The following is a 21,836-nucleotide window of genomic DNA, read 5'->3' as shown; positions in this document are numbered from 1 at the left end:
ATGTTATGATTGGATTGGAGATGCAAAATGAAGGTTATGACCTAAGTAATGAAACCCTAAGTGAAGACAATGATGGCTAGGACATGTAGAATGCAAATCAGGGCCTGCTAAGATAGGGGGGCCTATCTAGGCACCTAAGGACTCTATTGGAGTCTCAAAATGCTATCTGGAAGTCCAAACTAGATTCTCAGACTACCAAGTGCACTCAGACAATACCAACTATGTCCATGGTGCAGTTGGTGCTAGTTAGAGCACAGTTGGTAAGCTGGGCCAAAACTAAGGTGATTTTGGGGTTCTATGGTCTCTAGATTGATGTTACAAAGAGCCAAAGGGCAAAGGACAATGCTAAGACCAAGTTGAAGGTGTAGAATGAAGGTTAAGGCACCTAGAATGATGGTTAAAGTGTGCAATATGTAGGTTGGGTAATGCAAGAATGCCAATGCGAGATGCAAAGTGTAAATTTTGGATTGTTATGCAAAGACTAAGGGATGCAAACTAAAACCTAATGGATGCAATATGAAAGATAAGGGCTGCACAATGAAGACTACTAGGATGCAAAATCAAGCCTAGCTGATGCAAGTATGAGGCTCAAACTATGGTGAATGTAAGTGTATGTTATGCAAAGATGAAACCTAAGTTATGTCAAGAACTCCTAGGGATGTAGTCTTCCATGTTTTCAAAGTTTTGAAGGTTTTGGACCAAAGTTTGCAAAGTTTGACAAAGGTTGTAACATTTTAATAATGTTTGAAGTTTTTACAAGGTTTGAATAGTATCCAAGGTGTAAATTTTCAAGTTGGCTTTTATCTTGATTAATGTTTTACATGCACACAAGACACAATAAGACAAGAATAGTTGTTAAAAGTGGAAAGACACACCACAACCTAGGCTTTAGGACTGTATCCATTGAATTCCTACTTGAACTGAAGTTTAGTTACACTTATCTAGAGTGGACAACTTAGAATCGTGGCACCATAGGCTCCCCCTTACAACCAATTCACTTCTCGGGGCTACCAAGATCTGCTTCCCAAGGGGCATGACTTCCCAAGGGACTATTGTCTCTATTAAGGACTGCAAGAATGTAGGATGTCTTCACAAGCATGGGTGAAGGCTTGAGCCAGTGGATAGAAAGGTTTTTGTCCACTAAAACAAGGTTTTTAGTAAGGGCATTCCATTCGGCAAGTGAATGATAAACTTCTACAGAAGGTCTCCTAGCCCCAAGGACCAAGGTTTGACGCACCAAAAGGGTATTGGAGGAGAGCTATCACACATAAATATCGCTGACAAGGCATTAACTATGTCGAGTTTTATATAGTGGCTAGAACATTGACCTGGCTTTGGCCGATTACCGCTCTGAAGTTGTCCCCTGACATATCCAATATCGAATATCTTGGTCCAAGGTAGGCTTCTCTATAGAAGTCACATGGATTTCTCTTACACCCAAGATCCATGAATGGTGATGGGAGAGGATACATCCATGTAACTCGTAGGTTTTTAAACATCACAAAAATGCCAAGCGGAATATAAAAAGTTCATTTTATGCACCAAACAAAGTGTTATTTAATCTAGGAAATCCACACACATGGTTTTGACAAGCACATAGGGTCTTTGACAAAGTCCTGCAAATAAACATTAGTAGTTTTTTGATGATTAGTCTTCATCCAACAGTTGTCACATGCTGCAAATAGACCATCAGTAACAAAAAAAATCTACTCTAGGTCCTAGAAAGAAACACAAACTGTAGATGCAGATTTTGAGTGAAGTATGTGCTTTCTCTAAACCAACTATGCTCTAACAGAGCATATTGTGCCCGAAAAGGCCAGAATGACCTAGGATGCCTCCAAGTGCACTCAGACAGTGAAAATTGTGCCCATGGTGCACTTGGGGCCCAGAAGGGTGCAGTTGGTAGTTTCTAGGTGTAGTTGGGAGACTAGGTGCAAACTATGGGGAATTGGGCCCTAAACAATACATAGAAACTAAAATTTTGAACTTCTATCCTCCCAAGTGTGCTCAAATAGTGTAGATTGCACCCATGGTGTAGTTGGGGCCTAGAAGGGCATAGTTGGTGGTTTCTAAGTGCAGTTGGTGATTTGGGAACAATAGATGGGGGATATGGTGACTCTTAGGCCCCTAAAACTACCTCCTAGGGGTCCCAAGTGTGCCCTGATAGAGTAGAGTGCACCCTAGGATAGAAAGCTAACAAAATGCATAAAACAAGAGCATATAACCATGTTATTGGACCCCTAATTAATCTAAATTTGATAAGGAAGTGTAAATAGTCATTATACCCTTCCAAGTGAGCTCCTTCCTTGCACTTACAAGCACAAACCCAAGTTAGTTAAGCATGTTCAGGTCGGGTTCATCGATTGCAGGACCAGAAAATGGGCTAATGTTTAACACACTATGAACAAATCACAAAATCAATAAAAATACATTGATACCCTCTAGCATGCGATTAAATCCAAATAAACAAAAAAAGCAGCACAATGTTTAAAATCCCCTCTTTCATTTGTAGCTCCCATGTCCTTCTTTATTCTCCATGTGATACAGCTCCAATTGCCTATAGTGCACACAATTTGGAAGTAAAGCCTATGGTAATGATAATGCTATGAGAATACTAGAAGATGTGAATTTAGCTTGAGAGAGCAAAAAGACTAAGAACCTAGGGACTTGAAGGACTAGAAATGAGAGGAAGAATGCTCATTGTATAATCAACACGAAAGATGAGAGCATTGGACTTGTAACCTTGGATATGTGACTTGGCAAGAGATTCCTTTGAGAATCCATGACACATATGACACAAGATGCCAAATGTATGATTTTATGACACTTGGAAGTCAAACTTGGCTAAAAATGGAAGAGGATATATGATGTGTCATGTGATACCTCAAACCCACTTAAAGCTAGGAATATATGACAATGGAAACCAAATATAGATATGCATAAGGAATAAGAATATATGGATTATGAAATATCTTAGCCAAGTGTAAATGGAGGATCCATGATGTGTCATGTCCATGTGTCACGATGATGTCAATATCATGTGGAATATTTGAATTAAAAATCCATTATTCCACACAAATAGAAATTAGTAAAAAATGGAATTAATGGTGGAAAATATGACTTAGGAAATTAAGAATCTCCATGGTTTGTGAATGATGAATAAATAAATTAATATAATTAATTAATTGAGGATGTTAGTTAAGAAGAATAATTAGTGAAATGACATAAGATTAAATTATGGGTTGTTTAATCCTATAGAGAAAATTAGTAGATGATTGGCCAATATGATTAAATAAGTGTGACAATATCCTTTGATTAAATGTGACAATAATGGAGATTGACTAGGATGATGATGGATAGACCAAAGCCATGGTCAAATTGATTGATTGATTGAAATTGATAACATGCCAAGGACACATGACATGAATTAAGGACACGTAACATTTAACTGACATTGTAAAATGCTACAGAATCAAGATTGGTTGATAGGGTTGATCAGAATAACATTGACAAACACTGTCAATGTTATTAAATGGTTGATAATGCCATGAGCTGACATTGAGAGACTTGACAATGTCAAAGATCAGATGACATGAATGATAGTTTGACCTAGCACTGAGAGGCATGATAGTACTAAGGTCAGATTGATAAGATTTTGATAGATTGATAGGTTTACAAGGCACTGAAAGCCACAACAATGCCTAGGATTGGATAGATGATGATTGATTTGGGATGTTTGGCACATTTTGGGTTGATTATGGTTGATTCCAGGTGATTTTAGGTAGGTTTGGGTGAATTTGAGTTGATTTGATATGATTTTGAGTTGATTTGATATGATTTCAAAATGATCTACAATTGATGTGAAAGAGGATACAAATGATGATAGGCACTGTTGAGATGTGATCAAGTTGGCCAAAAGATCAGAGTTAGTGGAATGAGATAATGGGATGAATTAGTATGAAGATTGATGAAACTGTAGATGCAAACCATTTTTGAGCATCTACAATTGTAACCTTTAACAAGGTTGGCTCTTAACTAAGCTCACTTCAGAAGAGTGAAAAATTAGTAGCATATTACTAATGGTTTTTTCCAAATTAGGTTTCCATGTTAAATCCTAGTGTCATACTTATGTAAATGGTACTTGATGAGTTTTATTTCTTATTGCTTTACATTATGCAAGTAGGTTACTATTAGCATAGTGAACTGCAAGTTTATGTTATTGTTAAGATGATATAGAGATCAAGTGGATTAATGATAAATTTGAGTTGTTACAAATGGTTAATTTTTTTTTGAAACATCTAGACCCGAGGATAACTAACTTATTGCCCCCCTCTCAATTATTCAAAAATCATTCTAACACCATTTTTGGGTCAGTTTCCAAATCACACTCCAAGATTAGTTATGTCTTAGGAAGGCCCAAGTGTTAGCATGCTAATGTATAGACATGACACTCATTCTAAAGTACATGAAGGGTTTTCTAAATCAAGGGCTAAAGGGAAGCACTATGTTGACCATGGCTTGCAAGAGTTAGGAATTTTTGTGGGAAAACATTGTATGAATTGTTGCTCATGTTAGAAGGGGCATATTTTTAAAATTACACGTAATGCTAAATGGAAGATGCTTGATCCAATATAGTTTATGGCCATTGACTAAAATATTATAGGTGAAAATAGATTGAAAGAAGTCCCCAAATTTCCATGTGAAGGGGGTATTTGAAATATACACAGAAGCCTACAATTTTTTATTAACATAGGCTAAGATTATAAGGAGTGCATGCATTTTTATTCAATGTGCAGTGTCATTAACCAAGATGGGAGAGATCCATGCTTTGGAGGTCTACACAAGCCAGGAAAAGCTTTATTCCTTTAGTTGAGTATCTATTAATTAGACAAATGGTGTGATCGACGGTGCATGAGCCACACACATGGTTTGTGATGTGAAGTTGTATAAACAATATTGTCCCACATTTCCCACATAAAGAACTCTTAGTGTATTTTTATACTAGATTTGTTAATGTCAAAATTTCTTAAGCAAGCGCTTGGACACAAAGCGATCAGTTTAAGCACGGTGGGACTGAGAACTAGGCATGTCAGACAATAAGGAAATTTTAATCAACATGGATGATGATGTAAGACATGGACCGAAAATGAGGAAATGAGGTGTGGTTTAGCGACTGAGGTTAGACACCTAGATGATGATGTAAGAAAACATGAAACATGACAACTTGTCCTAATTTTGTAAGAGAAGTGTATCAGGGTCATGAATTTGTGATGAAGCGACAAGTGGCAGTGTGGTTCTGGGGTGGTGAAACAATAGATGGACATGTGGCCCAATGATGTATTTTTAGGAATTTGGTGTCGAACAATGCAAAAATGCAACATGCTGCCACATGGTGGCTAGACCTGAGCATGTGATGACATTGACGAGAGACAAGTGCTGTCAGCATCTTGTATTTTTGGGACTTTTGCACAAGATGTGAAAATACAAGATCTTGCCACATGGCAAGGCTTTTGATCGAGACATATGATGTGGATTTGTGACAAATTAGAAGATGCCATGTGGTAATGATGTGGAAGAGGTGACAATGAATGTTGATAGAGTGATGATTGGATGGATGACCTCAGATTTATGCTCTAATATGAACTTGACATGTGGCAGTTCCATAGTTGACCAAACCCAAGTTTGGAGGGAAATAAAGTTCAAAGTCTTCAAAATATTAAATTGTCTCCTCCAAACCTTGTTTATCATGCACTTACCACTAAGAGGAATAAAAGGCAAAATGTTCAGTATGCATTAAATAAGAAGGAATTTTGAGAGTGCTCCACATATAAGTTTTAAATAAGGGAATGAAGGGAAAGTGATATTAAAGGAGGGAGGTCCCACACAAGTGAAGATTCTATTGGTTGAATTTCAACCAATCGCAAGGACCTGCACATTATTAGGGCTTGCATAAACCTTTTATAAAGATTTTTTAAATACTATATAGTAGGAACTATATAGTAATATGGAGGTGATTTTAATAGAGCCCTTTTATATTATTAAATGGAAGGTGCACATCTATTTTTAAATGAATAAAATAATTGACGAGGCATGTCAAACCTTTTTACTATGTGTTTCTTCTAGCAAAGGGGATTTTTTCGCAGAGGATAAAAATACTGTTGCAAGGGCATTTTCATCAAATTTTGATGGCTTCTTGGTGGCCTTTGGAGGCAATTTTTGGCAAAACCATCAAGTGGGTTTCCTCCAAACTTGGTAGAGAGTATGCCAACACCATAATTTTTCCATTATAGCCATTTGGAGGGATTTTTGGTAGAGCTTTTAGAGGTAGATTGGGTTCTTCTTTTGTAGTGGGTTTTCATCATTTGAGAGACATTTTCTCAAGTTTGTTATACCAAATGATGAGATTTGATTCTTCAGTTGGGGAGGAAGAAGGAAAGGTTTTCTTTACTATGGATGGAGGATATTCATGAGGACATTTGGCACCATCATATCAGATTTGACTGTCTTTCTCTTCCTATATCTTTTTCTTTTCTTCCATTCTACAAGGTTGGTTCTAACTCATTGGGCTAGTTTCCACATCTTGGTTTCCATTATTCTTCAACATGTCTTTGTGTATGAATATAACATATGTATAGTTTTTCTTTTGAGCACAATAGATGAATTTGTGTTGAGTCTTTATTGTTTTGAATTTTATGAGTCATTTTTATTTTAAATCTAAGGTAACACTATGTTTGATGAAAAGAGGGTTTCACCTTTGTTTTCTCCATCTTGTAAATCTTTGAGATTTGAATGAAATAAAATAAGGTTTTGTCATCTTTTCATTGTCTTGTTGTGGGATGCATGGTCTTCCTATCATGCTTTAGTCTAATGGATTGGCTAAAATGCTTAATGGGGATTATGATTCCACATGTGGATTTGATAAGAAGGTTGTGTTGAAATCATTGTTATGAAGGGTTCTAATGCAACACTTCGCAAATCCAAAGTTATTTCACAAGTTTGGTTACTTTGCCATCACTTTCATGACACAAATGCCTAATATATAAGGCACTGATCATACCTACAAGATCTTCATTTTCTTGTTGTTTGATTCTTGGTTCTTTCTGAATCTTCAAATTCAAATCATATTTCCTTTTATGTATTGGAGTTGAATTGTAGACCTTTTCTTACTTGTGGGTTGGATAGATTGTGTGAGTACTCTTATTCTCTTGTTCATGTTGCATAAGTATAGAAGATTCAAGGTCATATATGCTTTGTTTAGATTCAGATCTATGTTTTGGCATTGGTTATTTGATGAACCTAAGGTTTACCTGCCTAGGTTTTGTAGAGCCTGAAGTGTAGAAGGAGTGTTGCCTTGTTAGTTGGCTTAGGTTCTATTCAAGTGTGTTGATCATAGGATTTAACTACTCCTTAGATGCATTTTGTTTCAGCTTCCTAGTTGTTAAAAACTCTGTTAAATCAGGAGCCAATAGATCATAATTTGGTTGCTGACAAGTTATATTTCTTTAATGGCATAGATGACTCTTTGATGCTTTTGATGATCAATGCAAAGATATTGATAAATTCAATGGCATAGTAACTTGGCTATTTTTGTAGTATTTGATGGAGCTTGCTATTGTTCCTAAATCATGTCTTATTTGTGTTCTTAGATCCATTCCTTGGTGTGATTGAATTCAATAATTTTTCTTATAGTGTGTTGTAGTTCTTGGTTGACCTGCTAGTGTAATGTGTTGCAAGCTTCAAGGAGAGATTTATAGCGATGAAGTATGCTTAAGAATGTTCCTCATCCCAACATGAACATATAATTCCAAACTCGTGAACATAATAGTCCAATAGGGGCACAAGGTTCATGGGTGCAATGACTAGTGAGGCCATGGATACAATGAATAGTGCAGGTTTTGCACTCACAAATACAATAGTCTAATAGAGGCAAATTGCCATGGTCACAATGACTAGTAAGGATTCGAAACACAAAATTATTATCATGAACTTTGACAAATTCAACATAGATATTCAAATCTACAAACACAATATATAAATAAAGAAACATTGTCTACATTTACAACAAGTGACGCGTAGCATCATAGTTCCTGCCATATGCATGATAGAAAAAGGCTTATGCCATTAGGTGATATGCTGACTAAAAAATAGACAATAGACATTTATCCCTTCAGTGTGATTCTATGATTTTATTATTGAACACAAACTTAGAAAATTGTGTATGTATAGTATTCATGTTTGCTAACTTTTAAGTTTCATTTTAAAAACCAATATCATTTTAAGAGCATTTGACTTTAAAGTATTGATTGTCGTGTGAAATTAATCTATATATATATATATATATATATATATATATATATATATATATATATATATATATATATATATATATATATATATATATATATATATATATATATATATATATATATATAAAACTAAATTTTAAATCATTTGCATGTAAAAAAATTAAATGATAAAAACTATAAATTTAAAACTAAAATATAGATAAAAATGAAATCTTTCTATATTTATGCAAGATATGTAAACTACATTTTTTTATGCATTTTATTATTATCTTAATAGTTGCTAAATATAAAAAATTGAAATAAATATTATAAATCATTTCAAAATTTAAAATTATATAAAATTATCTTTTCAATTCTCTAAAATGAGTCAACTTAATTTAAATCCAAAAAATAAAAAATCTAGACTTATGCAAACTTTCTATATTTTTATAAAAATTAAAGTGTTTCTATTATATATATATTTGGATGTTTCATATATGAACGCAATTTTATATAAAAGTATAAAAGCATTCATGAGATATTAGCCCTTTTTAGTGGATGTGATGCTTACCAATCACATCAAAAAAATTTATCCAACACACTGACTTCATTCTAAAGGGAGACTATCTGACATAAAATGATGAAAGTTTATAGATCCGAGTAGCTCTTTTACCACATCATTTTGAGTTTGCTGAATTTGCAGTGGAGTGTTTTGCACCACCATTGTTTCTAGTTTCGAGTAGCTATTTCTTATTGCAAAATAACTGCCTAAAAATAGTCCTAAGGATCCTGAGATGAAGTTGTTTAGGGAAAAACAGTATTAAGAAAGGTTTTAAATAGTGGCAAGAGAATACAAATAGCATGATAATGAAAACAAAGCACAAGAATTGACCTAGAGAAACTTAGCATGGGGGAAAATTCTACAAGAATGAAGTTATACCTCCTCTACCCACTATCTCCTTTGCTAACTACAAAGTTTGTTCCCTATTTGAAGGCATTTGTGAATGGCATACGAGATGAATTGATGAACTATCATCTGCCCTAATTAGGTATTCATAGTACGAATATATTTCTCAAATGATTTGCTCAAACTTTGTTAATTCCTTAAATTATGTTTGGAATAATGATATTAGCTAATCAATATTAATAATGACCTAATCAATAATATTTAATTATTAATACTATTTATCAATGCCAACAGTATTACTAATATATAATATTAGTAATTAATCTAACCCATAATTAATCTTATACAAACAACTGATAATATCATTGGAAAATATGAAGAAATAAATATTGGTTATTATATCACATTGTGAGAGTTTGTATCCTTCGGGATTCAACAGTTTGAAGTCATAAACAATCCTATCTGAGGATGCAGCAGTACATACAGATTAATTGGCTACTATGGTATTACCAAAAAAATAGCAATGTAAGAACTAATGAGAACGATGATGGCTAAAAAGATTAATAACGATATTGATAAGCATCACAAAATAGGTCATTCCAGGCAGTAATATTTATAAGTACTGGAAATATTGTTGGATAGATTGTAATCTGAATGGGCCAGGAGCATATAGCGATCCATGATAGGAAACATAATACCATTTTTGGTTAACCCTAAACACAAAGCGGTTCATATAACTAATTATTAAGAGACCGCGTGGAGACCACCCACACAGGCATACTGCTGCACACCGGATGGGTTAACACAGAGCACTTGTACACAACATAACGAAGCTTTACCCCCTGATTTGCACACATAAATCTTCAGCATACAAATGATTTGCACAACATAAAGCAAAAATTTGAAGAGAAACTGAATTTTAACACAAATTTTTTTAGCCAGATGGAAACTATGAGCATACAAATAACTTGGACGACGTACATCCGAGAATATCATTAGTTTCTTGCACAAAGCCGGCTTGCGAGTACACCAAACGCCCAGCTAATGAAGCAGAAACAACATACAAAGTAAGTTCTTCTTCGCTATCTGCTCGAAATCTCAATGCCAACCATGGAAGAAAATGTTGATGTCCCAAGTTTAATATACCATATGCCACCGACTAAAGCATTGATTGATGATTTATCATTTCGAGTAAGCATTAATGAGGCTCTAATCGCTTCCACTGACCTAATACAGATGAAAAAAATTCAGATGTCAAACGCACAGAACCCAGATAAATGCCCACCGACATTCTAGTCAAAAACGTATGAATTGAAGTGTTGGAAAAATGATGTAGATAAAGACACGCATTAATGTTCAATTAATTCCCAATAGCTAAGGACAAATGCAAAGATTTAAGTGGCACAGATATGCACCCCAGAGATATGCACCCAGTATCTATGTCAGGGGTATTTATTTGTTCCTAACTATCAACGCTTTTATTTTGTTCCTTTTTTTTTGTTGGGAAAATTAATTTTTTCCTTACCTAAATTGACCATAGCCAATGAAATGTGAAAAAATCAGTATTTTGTATATTTGGAAAATAGTTTTTTTAAAACAAACATTAAAATAGATTAGAGAAGTGGTAAAATATTCTAATCTCATTGGTCAGATTAATAAAACTAAAAGAAATTGCATGAATGCATTAATATTCTTGCCATAGATAGGAACTAATAATCTAATATGAATTTGAACTTCAATAAATATAACAACAATACCACCAAATATTTTCCAAATGATCTTACCTTACCTATGAACCCTATCTAAGTAATTTTATTTTTAAATTAAATTATATTTACCCGCAACCGATCCCTCAGACTCATATTTAAGTTATATTTTCCCCAACCGGCCCTTGAGATTCATATTTAAAACGAAAATTAGAATAGAAATATTTCAAAGCTACCTAAATAAAACAAAAACAGTTCTCTCTCCAACGGCTGCCCAGGATAAACTTGATGAGACAAAACCCCTCCAAATGTATGAGGGGTTTCGCGAGAACTCGATAAGCCATCGCCGTAACGGATGTATAGTGATAGATTGAAGCGACTCCACGACTTCGGGTGCACTTGATTTTTTTTTCCCTTGTTCCTGAAGAGAAACAGAGAGAATCTGCATATCGAAAAGATGGAAGAAGTGACGGAAGCCACTGCAAAGTTGGATCTCAACGACGAAAAGGAAATGCAAAAGAAGAACCGCATTCAGGTTTCTAATACGAAGAAGCCACTCTTCTTCTATGTCAATTTGACAAAGGTATGCTATTTCAGGTTTCATTCCATTGTTTGTTTAGTGCTTCAGCTATTCACCCATTCTTCTTCTTCCTCTTCTTTCGTTTTGTGGGCTGTTTAATAGCCCTAGAATCTTTGGAAACCTAAGGTTTCGCTTTCAACTTTTTCTTTTATTCAAACTTGTCAATCTCGCTTATCCTGGGCTTCTGCCAAACTGCTGCAAGTTTGTGTTTCTTTCCTAACGATTGGCGGGAATATCCACTGCTGGTTAGTGGCAGCGTTGGTTAAGCATAAGTATTTTTTAAGGATATGGAGGATGTTTATGTTTTCCTTTAGTGTTTTTTAATTTAAAAATAGAGAGTATATAGGGCTTATAGCTACCTGCCGGGAGTTTCGCGTTCATATTTTTATCAATTCATGGAAATTTGTCAATTGCGATATCAATGTGGGAAGTTTGAAAGTACACTCTATTTAGAGTTCTCTATTAAGAAGTTTTTAAGTTTCCTAATTTTCATCCAATGCCTACTTTGTCTTCTGGAGTCGGGTTTCTTGTCTATATGAGCTCGGGCTCGTTTATATCCCAGTAATTAACATTTGTAAAGCCCTATACCAATATGAGGTTTTTGATTATTATATCAATATTCTTAACTTAATTTATTTTTTGAGGCTGCTAATTAATAAATATTAAATACAAATGATTTTAATTTTATGTTTCTAGTTCTACATGTGAACCAGAATAAACTCAACCTTCCAATTCTTTTTGCCAATTGTACATAACCCAATTCCCTTAAACAAATTGGAATGAGTAACCTAGTCTAACTCTTCCATCTTCCATTTCACCTTTGCCGTTGCTCGTTAACAATATCTCTTCCATGCCAAACCACCTTACTGGAATCTGAAAGAGTCACTAAATGTGAACTCTTCTTGTCATCTTTCATTTCAACATTGCCATCCCATGTTAACAATACCTCTCTATAAGTTCCATTAATCGGCTCCTTAAGTAGATTTTACATACATTTTCTCTTTGACATCATCATTCTTGTCCTCCACCTCTTGTTCTTCACATTTCATTTCCTCTATTTCTTCTTGTTATGAATTAATTCACTAATGCAAACAAAACGAGAATGATCAGATGACATTCCTCTTACTGAAGTGGTCGTTACAATCCCCAATAAATTTGCATGCGGATTGGTTTGAACTCTTCTTGTTGTCTTCCATCCTTTGCCATCCCATATTAACATACCTCTCCATAAGTTCCATTAATTGTCTCCTTAAATAGATTTTTTTACATATATTTGCTCTTTGACATCGTCATTCTTGTCCTCGACCTCCTTGTTCTTCACATTTCATTTCCTCCACTGTTTATCATGAATTAATTTGCGAACTCAAACAAAAAGAGAATGATCAGATGACACTTCTCTCACTGAACTGAGCATTAAGAACTCCTAAATTTCATGCTGATTGACTCAGAGCTATTATTTCGGTATTTAATTGCCTGAGTTTCTCATCATTTCTAGTGTAATATGCTCCTATCATTTGGTGGAACAACACTTCTGTCAAGTTTGTGTTTGGGATTCCAATATGAATAAAAGTAAAACAAACTCTTTAAGTAATTGCTAATTTTATTATTGAGTTTTTTCCCACTTATTTAAATTTTGATTGAAACAAACTACTTGTACAAATAAATCTTGCCTTCCAATAAAAATAATAACAAAAGCAGTGGCGTAAAGAATAAGACTGTTTTAGAACTTCAGTTATGAATTTCATTATGCCATGGTTGCAATAAAAAAACTGGTTCTGGATTTTTTCCACCTTACTTTGAAGACTGAAGTTGATATTCTGTATCCTTTTCTATCTTATCATGCACCAACATCATCAGCAGTATATACAGCATACTTCTCTCTGTTTCATTTGACTGAGTTACATGTTTAGGTTTGCCAACATGACATATTTTTGGGTACATCTGTACATAAATCATGTCAAAACTATTTCTATATAGTATACCTGTATATACATGTTTGCAGCCTAAAAACAAAATTTTAGTACAAAATACCACAGAATATACATATTATTAACAAAACTATCATAAAAATTAAAAATGATGTCAATTTATAAATCACAAATGCCATCATAGGTATTCATTGTTCAATTTTAAAATAATAAAATCAGCAAGAGTGAAAGTATATCAAATATATTTGGTTTGTGTATTATGTTTTTAAAGTGGTAGTGTGTGTGTGTGTGTTTTTTTCAAAGTGTTGGACAATTTCAGGGTTTTGGGGTAGCTTTTTAAATGTTTTTGAGGTTGATACAAAAAATATAGTAAATTATCATTTTAGCACCTTGTTATGCTGAGGCTCAACCTGGGTTCTCAGTGTAGGCTCAACAGACCTGGTTCATGGCAGGACAATGACAGAATCCACATGGAACCTCAACCAGGACTGTACATACTGGACGTGGACTTTGGATCCAAGTCACTTTCTGAGTGAACTAGTAATTTAACCTTGGTACCTCTCTTTCTATTGCATGCTGGATTTGGGAATGATTGCACACTGAGTTTCTACCCAGGATTCAAACGGTATAAATGTAACCATAATTTGCTCATATTTGTCTTTTTTTGGTTTGTTAATATTTTACATCTGTTACATCTGTTAATATTTTAAAAATCTTTTTTTTTCCAAATTCTCATTGGTCTTTCAGACAAACCAGGGCCTATTGGCATTGCCAAGGGACAGATACTGTCATATTTATAATGAGCTCTGATTTAATTAATTAGTGCTGGGACACATTCCTGTCTACCCACCTGCATCAGCATTGAAAGATGATATTTTTCTGTATTCCATGGGGACACATCTCTGGGGGCTAGGTGAAATCCCAGGCAGTCAGGAGTTTGGCGGGGCATCCCCCACTTTGAGAACTGGTCAGCCTGCTCCATTTGGTTTACAGTTATACAGTAAGTTACTGACGCTGGTTCTGATGCTGATGTGCGGATGTGTGATTTTTTTTTTTTGGGGGGATTTTGGATGTGTTTGGGTGCATCAATCGATATATATATATATATGCAAAGAAATGCAAGAAATATACAAAATAAATCCATTCCATAGCATGATACTTTGCCATTGATAGTTCAAGTTGGAATAAAAAGAGAGCCCAGCTGCAAACAAAATGAGAAGAATGAGCAATGAATGGCCTTTTTTAGCGCCATTTTAGGGTTTAGGAGAAAAAAGGAGCAAAAATATAATTAAAACAATCATTTAACGCATGCTTTTTAAAGTCACTTAAGTGACTGGGTGTTGAAAATGTCACGGGTGCTCTACAGATGGACTGGGATGTACTCTGGGTGCTCTTGGAAGCATCCCGAGTGCATCCACAGATGCTGGGAATGCTTCCTGAGAGCACCGGTGCAGCATCCAAAAGCACCGGCGCATCCTAATGCACCAGCATCAGCACCCTGGGTTTTTTGGGAGAGAATCGGTATCTTAGGTTATACAAAGAGAAATGCAGACCCAATCTTGATTTGGAAAGAAGACATGGCAAGATTTGAGAAATAATGTCAAAAACCTCACAAAACTCAGCAGTTATTGGCTCAATGTGTTAGTGGATGGTTTTATCGTATAATTTTTCCCCTTTTCACAGTGCCAATCATTAGGAAATATTTTAATTTTGGTCATATAAGCATCAACATGAGACCAATACAAGCTCTCACAGGCACAAACATGAAAGTAATTCTTTGACTTTCTTCTTTAGAACAACCATGCTAAAAACTGCCTCAACACTAGAAACCAATCATGGTAGGACCTAGATTTGCAACTTAGAGTTCCACATTAAATGTTCCTTTGGTATTTGAAGAACTCCACAGTGAGAACTCAGAGAGCTCAACCGCAATGATTTTCTCATATTTTTTTTGCCTTATATATTGCTAATTGTTTACAAAGTTTTTAATTTTGCACATATGAACATCAACATGAGACCAATACAAGCTCTCACACCACCACCCTGAGAGTAATTTTAGCTACTTGAGAGAAACCATACTAAAAATATTTGAATAAGTAAAAGGAACTACATTTTAAGAAGGTAACGAAGAAGGTATAGGAATAGGAGGAACACTCATGTGAAGTGAAAGGTTAGGAAGATCAATACTTAGGGGAATGGACACTTGTGTAGAAGTTTTCAGAAGAGGTGGAGCATATGTAGGTATGCTAGAAAGAGTGGTGGAAATCAGAATAGAAGGTTCAATGGTTGTGGAAGGAGGATATCCCAACTCTTGAGCACATTCCGTCAAAGACTTAGCATGAGTATTAATAAGGTGAGATATACCATGCAAGATAGGAACATTATTATCATCATTATTAACAAGTTTCTTAAGAGCTTCAATAGAAAAAATACTATCGGGATTATGATGTTCTTGCACAAGCCAAGTTCCAAATCAAATTGATGTGAAATCTTATCAATTTGCAAAGGAGAAACACTTAAAGCTTTGTCTTCATCATGAGATAAGTGAGAAGAATTATGCTCCATTATAGGATTAAGATCATGAGAAAAAAGTATTAGTGTCATGAGTCCTAGGTAAGAAAGAGCAATCAGATCAAAAGAGCCCATGGGTCTATAACTTCGCCTAATGGGAATGCTATAGGTTGGAATTAGTGTAATTAAGCTCATAAAATGAGAGATCACAAAAAGAAAATCAAATGAGATCTAACCACACAAATGTAAAAAGAGCATACAAGATAGATCTAACCACTTTATTATCAAAAAGAAGGAAGGGGTTCACTAAAAGAAGGTAAATGCCTAAAATAAAACCATCTAACACCAAAAATAAGGGGGGACAAGTCAGGTTCACCAAAATGATTAGGTGTAAATTGGGAGATGCTTTACTAAGATCTAGGCCAATCTGGTTGACCTTGATCTAGTCACGGTCAACTTGGGTCAAACTTGACCAGTCTAGGTTGACCTAGGTTGACCTGGTCCCAGAGAAGGGGACAAGGGAACCTCAGAACGCTAAGGTGGAGGGCAGAAGATCCCAGGAAGAAGGTGGAAAGAAACAACAAAAAGTGAGCACCAACAATAGGTCCATCCATGGTCTAGGAAGGCATTATGGAACGAGTTCTAAAAGGTCTTAAAAGGAAAGTGCATCCATTTTAAGACATCACAATAGGAAAATGTATCGCAAACTTGTCAACTCACTCATTGAAAGACTTAATACTAGCTGATATTTATTGATATGTTTTTCATAATAATAGGTGACTTCAGAGAAAAAGTAAATCAAATAAACAAAATTGTTAAAGTTGGCTAAATATGTTTATTTTTAAAGCCATTTCAAAGAAAACATTTTATATAAAGACCATCTGGGTTTTTTCTGACTCTGATCATTGTCATTTTTGCTTCTTCTAGGACACTAGGACAGAACCTTATACACATTATAAAAGATAACAGTTCCTAAGCAATTTCTATTATTTTGAAGTGTGAACTAACCAGTGACCCCAATGTCAGAGCTCTATCGTTCCAAATTCTCTGGAGTATTAGAGAAAACCATTTCAAGAACCTTTGCCTTCTGTTATACTTTGCCATATCTACCCACCAAATTCATCTCACATGTAAATCCAATCACAGATAACTTGTTGATAGGTTCACTTGTAATTGAAATTGTTTGAACTTTACAGCAAGTTCTCCAACTTGCCACTAGACTGCAGTCTGTGCAAAAAAAGCTTTAATGCTTTTATGCACTTATGGTGTTATATTTTGTTTCTTTTTAATAATTTTTATGATTTTGATACAATGGTAGAGTCAAGTAGAGTTTTAGATTTTATTCACATGATTTCTATTACACAGCCAGGTGTATGTTACAGCTCTGTAAGGCTTTTCTAAGTTAATACCAAATTTGTCTTTTGGAAGATTGTTAGAGGGAATGCACACCATAAAATACATATTTGATGATCATTCAATTCGGTGCTAAACTTTGTGGTTCTATTTGTAGAGATATATGCAGCTGAATGAGGAGGTGGAGCTGTCTGCCCTAGGAATGGGTATGTTATCAACTATTCCCCAAGTTAAATAATCTTGATTTCAATGCTGTCATTTGATTTATTAAGCACATCAAAATACATTCTTTGCGTTTGTAACTATGTTGTAGTCAGTTTCTGCATCTTATTGGGCACCCACTTTTAGAAACTAGTATGCCTAAAAACTCACAAGATTTAAGGAAAAAGCCTTTTCTTTTCATTTTATCTGGTAGAGAGGTTTTATTAATTTGCTGGTTCTCATTTTCATCATCTTCTTGTAACAGCAATTGCTACAGTTGTCACCGTTGCTGAGATTCTCAAGAACAATGGGCTAGCTGTAGAGAAAAGTGTGTTTCCATCTTTTGATTTCTATCACTATGTTGTTTGAACTGTTATAGTTTCTATATGCTTACAGGGACTGGTACTTGTTTATGCACGGTTCATACTATCTCTTAACAAGTATCAGTTTCAATTTCTTTCAAATGCCTTTATAAGTTAGGTATATCTTGGTTGGATCCATATTAATCTGGATAATGTTCACATGGCTTGCAATGATCAATTTAGTTAACTGGGTATGTTTCAATCCATACAGAGATACTGACATCTACGATTGACATTAAAGATGAAACAAGAGGCCGGCCTATCCAGAAAGCCAAGGTAATCTAGAATAAACAATTGATTGACTGCATCTGTGGATAAGTTTTATAGGTTTGTAAAGCTTAGATAACTTTTGTATTTGATAACTTCAGGTTGAGATAATACTGCGAAAATCTGATCAGTTCAATGATTTGATGGCTGCTGGTGAGGAGAGGGGGTTTGATGGTGTGGTGGATGGTGATAGCTAGGGATTTCTTGAGTCACTGCATATGTTTGCATTTCATAAAAGATAAAATTGTATTGGCTCTGAATATTTTTTGTGGGGTGAGAATTATTTGTGGGGTATTATTGCTTCACATTTCATTTTGCAATACAAATTCCACATTAGGGTGACTTTTCTAGGTAAATTGAACATCCCAATAGAAATGGGATGCATTTGTTCAGTGGTTGCCATTATGTCTAAATTATTTTGTGGGGATGAGAGTTGTGCAGCATTTTCACTTTGCAATGCATTTTGCAATTGTTTGGGGCGCACAACATTTGGAATATAGTAAATGGGGATCCATCTTTTATGGACTTTTTAAACATGTTTCATTTGTTTACCTGCATTTTTTGAGGTAAACTGTTTCATAAATTTTTGTATTTTCATCGCAGTTCTTAAAGCCATGGAAGCTCTATGGGTTTCACAGTGCTTTGCATTTCTGTAACCTCTTGTTATCAATGCATTGTCTTGAACTAGCTGGTGAGGGCAGTCTTGCATCTTTAACGTAAGTAAATGTCATATAATGTCAAACATCAATTTTAAAGATTAAGTACACGTTGAAATCTCATGCAATCATTGTATCAAACTTCCAAACTGATTAGTGATTACACACAAAAAGTGAAACAGAAATCAGAACCTTTATGATGATATCTTTGAAATGTTTTTTTGCAAGTGTAATATATTATGAATTTATATTTTGAGTTTTCTCATCCAGATGCCAGTGGTTATTGTGTTCTTATGCTATCAACTGTTTTAAATAAATAAAACTAAAAGTGAATAAACAATGTAAACAAAATAATTCTCGCCACTATGTTGTTGTAGCCATCTTTGAAAATTTGTACCTTTTTCCCATTCGCTAACTGTGGATTTGAGATCCCCTCCCTTGTATATGCACGTCAGTCAGAGCATCAACGCTTGAGCAGCAGGGGCGATAGAAGTTAAAAGGAAATTTTCCAAAACAAAGGAATAATTACCCAAAATAAAGGAGTAGGACACTAAATGCCGCTAGACTTAGCAAAGAAGCAGCTAATTTCCAGGTGGAGTATGAGATCTAGGGCAGTCTCTCCCAGGTAACTCATGTAGTGATGTTACCTGTTAGTCCTTATCTGATTTGGCTTGGCCAAATTTCTAACTTTTTATCTGCCAGTTATGACTCATGTGATTATATTAACCTCTGCAATTTGTTATGATCCTCGTGGTGATTTATGGAAGTATTTATTTATGACTTTGCTTTGAAGACATTCTTGGAAGACAACTTAAAAACTCAAGAATGTATATCCACGTATTGAGTGCCTCTAAAGATGTGTGTGGAGTCTGGATCCCGACAAACATTGTGTAGTAGTTCTGAAAAGTTTTCAAGTTCATGCATTGTCGAGTATTTCACATACTTAAAGACCCATAGAATAATGCTGAAACTAATCTTCATGAAGTATGCAAAAAACCACTTATTAATTCTCCCACTTAGTGCCAAAGATCACCTAATGGAGAGAACACCTTTTGCACAACAAATTTTCATGAAAAGAGAGACTCTGAAAATGAAAAATACCTCAAATGAGTGATGGCTGAAAGCTATCTCTCTGCTTGAATCAACTGTCAAGAATCATCAACCAACTCTTCAAATATGTCTTCCTATTGCTGTAAATTAATCACAAAATCATCTACACAATGCACCAGTGCATAGATCCCTAGTAGAGTTGCCATTTTGTTGGCTCTTGATTTAATAGAGTTTTGACAACTAGGAAGTTGAAATAAAATGCATTTAAGGACTAGCTAAATCCTGTGATAAACACGTTTGAATAGAACTCGGGTCAACTAACAAAGCAACACTCTTAACACTTTAAGCTCTACAAAACCTAGGTGGGTAAACTTTATATTCATCAAAATAAGCAGTGCTATAGATATGAGTCTAAACAAAACATATATGATCTTGAATCGTGTACATTGATGCATCATGAACATGTATAAGGGCTAGTCACACAATCTATCCAACTCACAAGTAAGCAAAGGTCTATAATTCAACTCCAATACATAAAAGGAAATATGATTTGAATTTGAAGATTTAGCGAGAACCATGAATCAAATAGTTAAGAAAATGAAGATCTTGTAGCTAGGATCAATGCCATATCTATTGGGCTTTTGAGGCATGAAAGGTACAACAAATTAACTGAACTTGTAAAATAAGTTTGGATCTGTGAGGTTGCATTACAAGCCTTCGTAATAGTGATTTCAACCCAACCGCCTTATCAAATCCAGTTGTAGAATCAATGAAACCATAACCCTCATCAAGCATTTAGCTAATCCATTAGATTGAAGCATGCCAAAATAAGCATGTATCCCACAACAAGACAATGAAAGACAAAACTTTGTTTCATTTCATTCAAATCTCACAGATTTTCAAGATGGAGAGAAAAAAGGTGAAACCCTCTTTTCATTAGACATAGTGTTATCTTAGATTTACAATGAAAATGACTCATAAAACTCAAAACAACAAAGACTCAACATAGATTCATATATTTTGCTCGACAATAAAAACTATACTCTGTTGTTCATATATAAAAACATGTTGAAAAATGGTGAAAAATCAAATTGTGGAAACTTGTCCAACAAGCTAGAACCAACCCTGTACAATGGAAGAAAAGAAAAAGATATAGGAAGAAAAAGAGGGTTGGATTTGATTCGATAGTGTCTAATGTCCTCATGAATCTCCTCCATATGTAGTAAAGCAAAGCTCTTCCTTCTTTCTCCTCAATTGAAAAACTATTACAGAAGAAAAACCCAATCTCTCTCTAAAAAATCTGCCAAAAATCCCTCCAAATGACTCTATAGATAAAATTATGGTGCTGCATTCTCTCTACAAAGATTGGAGAAAACCCACTTCACAGTTTTGCCAAAAATTGTCTCCAAAGGCTACCAGGGAGCCATTCTCAATGCATTTGTTAGGGATTTTAGACACTCTTGAATATTATTGATGAGTATGTGGTTTGGAGAGTTTTTGTGCAAAAATAATTTCAGAGGAGCTAATCACTCATGAGAAAAGCATTTGGACCACACTTCCATCTCATGATTCTAGATTGACATTGTTTGAACCCCAAGGAAATAGGGATACATGCATAGATGAACAAAGATCTAATGACATATATCTTTTATTTATATGTTGTTTCATGATATTATACTTATGCAATGTACTCGTGTGATGCTTGGCATGTATGTCAACATTCTTCCATGATGACACTTCATGTGTGACATACTTGAATTAATGTACATAAGGTATTATCTTTTCTAATGAAGCTTGATGTTTAGGTCAACTTTTGTAATGCATTTGATCATCGATGTAATCATGTGAAGATATGTGTTTGAAAGTTGGTCAATATTTGTATTGTACTTGACGTTCATTTCAATATTCGATGTGTAGGTTGAATTTGCGTGTAATTACTTATTTTGAATGGAAGTAACTTTTTGACTAGACTATTGTGTTATCAACTTTAGATATTTCCATCTTTTATGCATTTTGACATATATGACATG

The 21,836-nt window shown here is 34.7% G+C and overlaps 1 protein-coding gene across 1 annotated transcript; it reads left to right on the top strand.

Moving 5' to 3' along the window:
- The first annotated feature begins 11,085 nt into the window (after positions 1-11,085).
- On the top strand, positions 11,086-18,634 carry LOC149573185 (uncharacterized protein At2g34160-like). Its single transcript, XM_089814363.1, has 5 exons — positions 11,086-11,481; positions 17,428-17,476; positions 17,737-17,799; positions 18,045-18,109; positions 18,202-18,634. The coding sequence occupies exons 1-5, from the start codon at positions 11,356-11,358 to the stop codon at positions 18,295-18,297; spliced, it is 399 nt and encodes a 132-aa protein (XP_089670489.1). The 5' UTR covers positions 11,086-11,355; the 3' UTR covers positions 18,298-18,634.
- Positions 18,635-21,836: the final 3,202 nt, after the last annotated feature.

The sequence above is a fragment of the Cupressus sempervirens genome, chromosome 2 (assembly GCF_028749045.1).
Source record: "Cupressus sempervirens isolate cs-2001-9-10 chromosome 2, ASM2874904v1, whole genome shotgun sequence".
NCBI classification, from domain to species: Eukaryota; Viridiplantae; Streptophyta; class Pinopsida; order Cupressales; family Cupressaceae; genus Cupressus; species Cupressus sempervirens.
Note: the sequence above shows the minus strand (reverse complement) of the source record. Positions and strands in the feature narration are given on the sequence as shown.

Bases quoted from the DNA above. Each gene is read 5' to 3' on its own strand.
- LOC149573185 (XM_089814363.1), top strand. From the start codon at position 11,356: ATGGAAGAAGTGACGGAAGCCACTGCAAAGTTGGATCTCAACGACGAA. The intron at 11,482-17,427 runs GTATGCTATTTC...TTCTATTTGTAG, and splicing joins TCTATGTCAATTTGACAAAG to AGATATATGCAGCTGAATGA. The intron at 17,800-18,044 runs GTGTGTTTCCAT...CAATCCATACAG, and splicing joins TGGGCTAGCTGTAGAGAAAA to AGATACTGACATCTACGATT.